Genomic DNA, 7,500 nt, shown 5'->3' on the forward strand with positions numbered 1-7,500 from the left:
AATAATCCATTTAAACACGAATTTCAAACCACAGCAAACAGTCAGAAGTAACAAAACTTCGTAAGGTCGGACAGTTTCATGCTACAGATTATAGTTTACAGTTACGTAAGTTTTCAGGTCATCATTCAAACGGTTGCATAATTGTCCCGAGATTCGTGTCTGCTTTCATGTTTGTTCACAAAATGTTTGGAACATCGTTTCCTCCAAGAATAAAAGTTCTGCAGTTTATCAGTTTTACATTTTAGTTCACTTACAAGTTGTGGAATTATGGAATCATAACGGAAAACATTCATTTGAATGTGTAGCTGGAAACACTTTTGGAGTTTAGCAGAAACCAAATAAGCACTGAAACAGAAAACAGGTGACGAAGTTTGCTGTTGACAACCCAGATTTTATTAGCATCACCTTGTATCAGCGTCTACTTGACATGGGTCTCTAAAATTTATACATTTCTTTGGTAGGAAATTAGCACAAAGAAGCTAACGAGTAGCATGTTCAGGCTAACAAGCTGCTAAATGAAGTAGCCTTTTCTGACTCACATTAGCATCACAGTGTTTGCAATTAGCTCGCAGAAACCTAAAGGCCATCAAACGTGCTAGTAGTCCAAACTAACAGTGCTAACCGCTATTTTCTTTAATTTAGCTACAATTTTAGCGATATGCTAACAGCAGAACAGATCAGGCTAAACCGACTGGTGGTGGAGCCGTTCTGAGGCAGTGCTCCTGCTACTGGGACCCATCTGTCTCGTGGATTAGGCCCGTTTCAACCTCCGCCAGGACCCAGTTTAGCCTTTTTCACCTGAGCAGCGGCGCTTTGGCTTATTTGTTTCAGACCAAAATCTCTTCAGAAACGTCTTCGAACAGGTAGAAACTTTACTTCACAAATGATTAAAAATAATTTTAGAATAAAACAAGGAGTTAATTTCTTTTTTGGACTTGCTGAACCTGGCCCGAATAACTTAAGCAAACCTGGGTTTTTGTTCCGTAAAAAAACTGTAAAATCAGAGTTCAGGAGAGTTGTTCTCAGCTGTGTTTAGCTGCCGAGCAGCAGCGAGAACACGGGACACCTGCTGGGACGAACCTGAGAGCTTTCAGCAGGAAGTTCTGCTGAGAAAATAAACCATCAGGACTTCAGAGGAACGTTTCACTCGGCAAACGTCCAGATTCCTCTCGCCGGAGGGCTTCGTCTCTCAGAGACTCTGTTTTTTGGGGGTTTTAGAGCCTAGAAAAACAAATTTCTCCAGAAGAACCAGGACGACTCCTTAGTTGTGATCTAAACCTCAGCTTTTCTTTCTGAAATCACCTTAAAGCTTCACTAAATGATAAAACATCATCCAGATTCAGTTGCTGAAGTTTTTCCCTTGACAGTAATCCACGAAAACCATTTTCCTTTTATATTTCAGTGTTAAAAGTGTCAAAGGTGCAAACGAATATGACTTGTTTTCATATAATTTCAGATGATTTAGAACCACAAACCTCAACATCCCATCATTGGTTAGAAAATCTGTTTTGTCTGCATCCTGATGCGATCAGATCTAACCAGACGGCAGTAAATAGAGAATTTAATTCAATTTAATTTGAAGATACTTTATTAATCCCAGAGGGAAATTAGAGTTTCAGTACACACAATTCTGAGATCAGACATACATACATAGACACATGACAAGAATTGGTGACTGTGGTCATTCGCAACCCGAGTCGCGCTACCGTAATAGAGATCAGAGAGTTTATATGAGGATTGGTTCAGGTGGAGGGAAAAAGGGCACTTCAGAGTTACCCTCCACAGAGAGGGCAGCTTTGCTATGCAAAAAACACCTAAGACAGAAATGCAACAGACTTCAGACATCACACAACATAAGTGTCCACTAGGTGGGGAGGTGGGTTGGAGACTCTCCACACATCAGTGCGTGCAGCCACGATAAGCAGCGCTCGTCACCTTCGTTTGGACAGGGGAGGGAGATAATGGGTTAGAGAGCACAGTGACTCCTGGAAACAATTCAACGGCCTTCACGGGTCACAGTCCCACCCAGGCTGGGATAGGGAGACAGAGTTACCATGGCGACGGCAGCATTCCACATTTCTTCTGAGGGGGGAGTTTTCACTTCAGCCTCACAGGCTCAAGGGCCCCAGATTCAGATAAGAACTTGTTTTGGGTACAGACAGAGATAATTTCCTCTGTCTTAGTGTTCTGTTGGTCTCCAACCCCTCCAGGTCCAATAATGGCGTAATTAATCTATCCCAACCGTGCTGTCCCGTCAACTCTATCCTTGATCGAATCCACCTTCTGTGCCAGAGTCTGAATCTCAGCCAAAGTTCCAAGCTTACGACTCATCTCGACAATTATATGAGTTTGTGCGTTCACAGTGTGGTATAATCCATCCCTGAGCTCCGGGATTGAGCCAATATTCCTCGACAGCTCATTAATTTTCTGGTAAGCCAGGTAACCGCTCAGGCCAAAGAGCAGGAATCCCGACACCAACACCACGAATATCCAAACATCTTCAGAATCCTCTACAGACAGCTGAGAGAGGCAGATCAGGTTCCGCTGTTTCCAGGAGTCCATGATGTGCTTAGCTGGCTCTGTCCCAGAGGGGCAACCGGGAGCCCCTTCTCCCGTTCTCATCGTTGAAAAAATTTAGTCAATCGCGTTGAGAGACCAGCTGATCAGATCCATTTTTATTAATATCCAGTTTCCAGAGAAAATGCAGAGAAGTGCCGTGCACAAGACAGACAAGGCAAAGAGCCTTGGGAGGAGCAGGGAGAGAGAAGAGAAAGAAGCATCTGTACTTTCCAAGAGCTGGAAGAAGAATGGGAAACCAATGGGTCCCGAGTGTGAAGCCCTGAGGAACTCCACCAGAAGATACTGTCTCACCCAGCCTGACTGTAAAAGTTCAGCTGGATGATAAAATTTAGTTTTAGATTATTTAAACTCTTTAGAGTTTTGCTGTTTCTAGATGAGCGTCACAGAAAAAACCCAACAAAACCCTGTTATTTGATTATAAAGTGACACTAACACACACGTGTGTGTGTGTGTGTGTGTGTGTGTGTGTGTGTGTGTGTGTGTGTGTGTGTGTGCGTGCGCGCGCGCTCTTCTCCATCCCCAGTGAGTCGTGGAGGATGGCTGCTTATACTGAGCCAGGATTCTCTGGAGGTTTCTTCCTGTTAAAAGGGAGTTTTCCTCTCCGCAGTCGCTGCATGCTTGTCACTAGTCAGTGACTTGATGCAACCTGCTGGGTTCCTTATATAGGAAACTTAATGAGCTGACCTGTATTGTTTACTGTGTGAAGGTCCTCGAGACGACTCTGGTCCTGGTTTAGCGCTTTAGAAATAAACTAAACTGAATTACACGTTCAAAGCTTTACAGAATCTAAGATAATAGAACGATTGTCAAAGATTCAGTTTCTGAGTCGACAGAAACTAAAACTTACACTCAAAACAAACTGAAAAAAAAAACCGTAAAAACAACCAAAACAGTTACGACGTTCTGCCTTCGTTCCAGAACTCGGTGCTGGTTGAAATCCCTCCGTACCGAAATCAGCGCCTCTCTACCCCCGTCCACGTCAACTTCTACGTCTGCAACGGCAAGAGGAAACGAAGCCAGTATCAGCGCTTCACCTACGTTCCTGCCACAGGTAAACGTCTCTAAGGCATTGGTGGTTCTAGGGGGCGGGGCCACAGGGGTATTGCCGAAATCTGATTGGCCCCTGAAGTGCTCCTATCCTGTCACCCATCTGGCCTTTGCATGATGATCAGATTATAGGCGGGTGCAATTGAAAGTCTAAACACTAGTGGTGCTAATGAGCCACATAACAACGTGGGTCACCCACCAACACCCTTAAACCTGATGCTGTTGAACACAACGCTGACATTTCTTTGTTTGTCTGTGATCGGTAAGGATGCTTGTAAAATTACATAAACGTGTTTCTGTTAGGCCCGGATCATGAAATGTGTCTACCTTACCAAAGCTGATGTTGTGGCTTGATACTCATGCCCCCCCCCCCCCCCCCCCCCCCCCGCATGGCCCCCCATTCTGGAAAGTCCTAGATCCGACACTGCTTTAAGGAGGTTCAAACTTCAGATAGTTTCAATAAGTAATAGAAACAAAACACACATTTGTGTAAAACACCCAGAGTTTTCATCTGAGGTTTGGTTCCTAGTGAACCCGTTTGGGTTTCCGGGGTTCTGAGTGAGACGAGGACTCGTGTCTGAGACTTGTTTGTAAGGTGGAGACCAGGAGCAAGTTTTACATCATCGGTAACTAAATAAAAAACAATCCTGCTGCTGGTTGAATGTTCTGGATCATAAATAAATAATCCCACCACCTCGTTGGTGTCCAACAAATTTCCTCTTTTGTTGGACTTTTGTTGAACCCAGAAAACTGGATTCAGTCAGGCAGTAAAAGGAGTTTCGTCTCCAGATGAAAGATTCCCTCCGGTTTTCGGGTTTGTCTCACTTCTTCGGTCTGCTCTTTGTCTTTGTTTCTCCGAGTAATTAGAAACATGTTGGCCAGGGTTCTGCTTCTGAAGACGAGCCGTTTGGTGGTTTGTTTGGGAGGAACAAAGCAGCGCTTTTATTCCCTCCATGTGAGAAGAAATCATAAAGGCTGTTCTTTCCCGTACCTGCTGGAGGGTGGGGGAGCGGCCTGGGAAAGGCCGTTGAATGGACAACCTTCTGCCAAGCTAAATATAAACTCGGACCCACCAACTGAAATGTAGAAACCGCGGCTAATTGCGCTGCAGCCTTGGAGCGAACATCCAGTGGGTGGTTCAAAGCTGCGATTCAGCTGCAGCAGGCCGGCCCTGAGCGTGGGCGGTGGAGCGCCCCGCCGTCAAAGTGGAGCATTGTCCTCTTTACCGGTAGGGTGGGGGGAGCGGGACAGCAGGCCAGCTTTCCCAAAGGGAGGGGCAGTAGGACCTGACCGGAATGAGAAGAGAGGAATCAGAGGTGGAGAAACAACAATCTGCTGCTGCAGGTGCTGCAGGTGCTGCACTTGGTTCCAAAACAGATTTATTTTGGGAAAACCATTTTCACGCAACGGAAACCCGGCAGCATGGTGTGTTTAGTGGTGAAACAAACGTTTGCCGTTCTCCTGCTCCTGTCCTTGCACACTGTATCCTCCAGAGGCGGGCTCACTTCCTGCTAACAAACCCAAAATAGGTGTGTGTGTGCTGTTTTAGTCCTGCGGTCGGTGTTCACAGTGAGCTTCACACATCAGTCCTTTAGTCTCTGTAGGTTCGGTTTGGGCCAGAAATAAAACGGTGTGAGTAATTTACAGATTCTCTTCACATCATTGCAGTAAACTCGGTTCGTGCCAGCGTGCCAACCACCTTATCGTTGGACAGGACTGCATGCTGCTGTCGAACGCTGAATCTGTGATTTTCCGTTAAACTGAGGGGTCTCCTGGGTTTGACCACAAATATGGCTAAACTTAAAGGGGACTTAACCCTTTGCTGTGACCGGAGTAGAGGTAAACCCCAGGGTAGAGTGCTGGGCCCTCTGTGTTTCTGCAACAATCCTTTTCTTTAGAGTAACAAACACAGACAAGCCCAAAAGAAGTCACACTGGCATATTTGATTCAGATTACACAATAAAACTTCTATTTGAGGAAAAATGAAACACTTTCAAAATAAGAGCCCTTTGAGTTCAGAGGAGTCCACGATGTCATCATCTCTTCCTGGTTTTAACTGCTGAAGTCAACATCTGACGACGTTTGGCCCACTTTTCTAGAAGTAGTCAGATTTTCCACTTTTTCCCTTTTTAAGCACGTTTGTTTTTTGATTTGAAGAACTTCAGGAGCTTGGGCTCTAACAGAGACGCTCATTGATGAGCGTCAGTGAGGCAGCAAGCGTCCTGACCACAAACCGACACACTCAGACATTCAGGAAGTTGTTTTCTCATGCAGCTTTTCCTCCTCTCCTCATAGTTCCAACGATAAAGACGGAACCACACGACGACTATGATGTTCCTCTGATGTGCACTCACCACGGCTCTGGCCTGGCCCTGCACCCAAAACCCTTTTACCTCCCGTCGGCCGTGACCCCTATGATCTCCGGCCTCCAAGCTGTTGTGGGCGGGGCTTACTCTGCCAGCCAGCAGACGCCAACCCCCAAGCCCATCTCACTGACCCCCACCTCTCCGAGCACGAGCCCCAAACTGCAGGACCTGTCACCGCCACCCTTCTCCAAGTGTCCCCCGGAGCCTCAGGCCCCTCAGGTCTCCATCATCCAGGAGACTCCAGGGCGTTACCAGCCCCCCGGCTTTTTTCCACCCAGCAGCTCATCCTCCCCTGCGGCCTCGCAGCCCTCCACCCCAACCGAGGTCCCCTTCTCCTCGCCGCATGGCGTTACTCCGCCCCATTCGGTCAGCGGCTGCACGAGTTCCGCTTCCCAGCAGCTTTCCAAAGTGCCGGAAAGCGACCGGTCTTCCCTGCAGGAGGACAACAGCCCCCCCATGCAGGCTGTCAGCATCAAACAAGAACCACAAGAACTGGACCAGATGTACCTGGATGATGGTGAGAAGAAACTTCTGTTCTTCCTAAAATTAGGAAATAAGATCCAAGTCATCAGGAAAGAGAAGCTTTGGAAACCGGTTTCCGAGGCCATGAGTAAACATCTCACCTGCTTTAGATCAACATTCAACAACATGAAGCAAAATCTTTCGGTTCAAGACTTTTTCAGTTTAAATCTGGAGAATTATGGTCAGAAAAATAAACACCAGATGTTTTTAATCCAGAGTCTCTAAAAAGTTTCAGAATAAAATTCAAACCTAAATAAATGCTAGAAGATTTTATTTCCTCTAAATGGTTTTTAGGCTCCAGCTTGACTGTTAATCTCCTCTTCATTAGAGTTAAATAACCTGAAACACTCTGGAGGTTTTCCAGACTGGGATCTAGTGTTTCTGAAGTAATCAGAGTAAACTCGTGGCTGAAGCGGCATGTTTTTCTGACGCCCTGAACGTCAGCCTGGATGATGTCAGGCTCTTTGCTGAGGTTTGGGGCCACGGCGGTGATTGGGATAAACTGGATAAATGATCCCGCGTGTGAGAGCAGGAAGCCGAGGAGAACGCTAACCAGCAGCCGTCAGCGGCGCTTTGATCCGTCACCGGAGCTCCAGCTGAGCCGTCTGGCCAAGCTTCCTGATGCCGGGCCGCAGACTGCAGGACGTAGGCAGGTCCCAGCCTGAGTAAAGGCTTTGTCTGCGGTAGAACCGTCTGCAGCTGTGAGGTAGATCAGTCTCCAAGAGTCTAAGGTGGTGCACTAACCATATTAAAGGGGACGTGTCATTACGCTGTAGTTTGGCCACGCCCACTCTTCCCCTGACTGGCTGCTGTGAGGTGATGAGCTCTGGTATTCAGGAGAGGCTCGGAGTAGAGCTGATGCTTGTCAGGTAGTGGTGGGGTTCTATGATGCTCCTGATTGTGACATCACAAACAGGACTTGAGGGTTAGGGTTAGGCGCGTCATTCCTGAAACCAGCCACTAACAGGAAACGGATGTTTCTAGA

The 7,500-nt window shown here is 46.8% G+C and overlaps 1 protein-coding gene across 1 annotated transcript in view; it reads left to right on the top strand.

The window, feature by feature from the left end:
• Positions 1 to 7,500, top strand: part of nfatc1 (nuclear factor of activated T cells 1) — a 30,814-nt gene that overhangs the window by 17,945 nt on the left and 5,369 nt on the right. Inside the window, exons 8-9 of the mRNA XM_054745489.2 lie at positions 3,499 to 3,631; positions 5,923 to 6,510. Coding sequence (XP_054601464.1) covers positions 3,499 to 3,631; positions 5,923 to 6,510 — 721 coding nt within the window. The remainder of the gene's footprint in view (positions 1 to 3,498; positions 3,632 to 5,922; positions 6,511 to 7,500) is intronic.

The sequence above is a fragment of the Nothobranchius furzeri genome, chromosome 19 (genome assembly GCF_043380555.1).
Source record: "Nothobranchius furzeri strain GRZ-AD chromosome 19, NfurGRZ-RIMD1, whole genome shotgun sequence".
Classification (NCBI taxonomy): domain Eukaryota; kingdom Metazoa; phylum Chordata; class Actinopteri; order Cyprinodontiformes; family Nothobranchiidae; genus Nothobranchius; species Nothobranchius furzeri.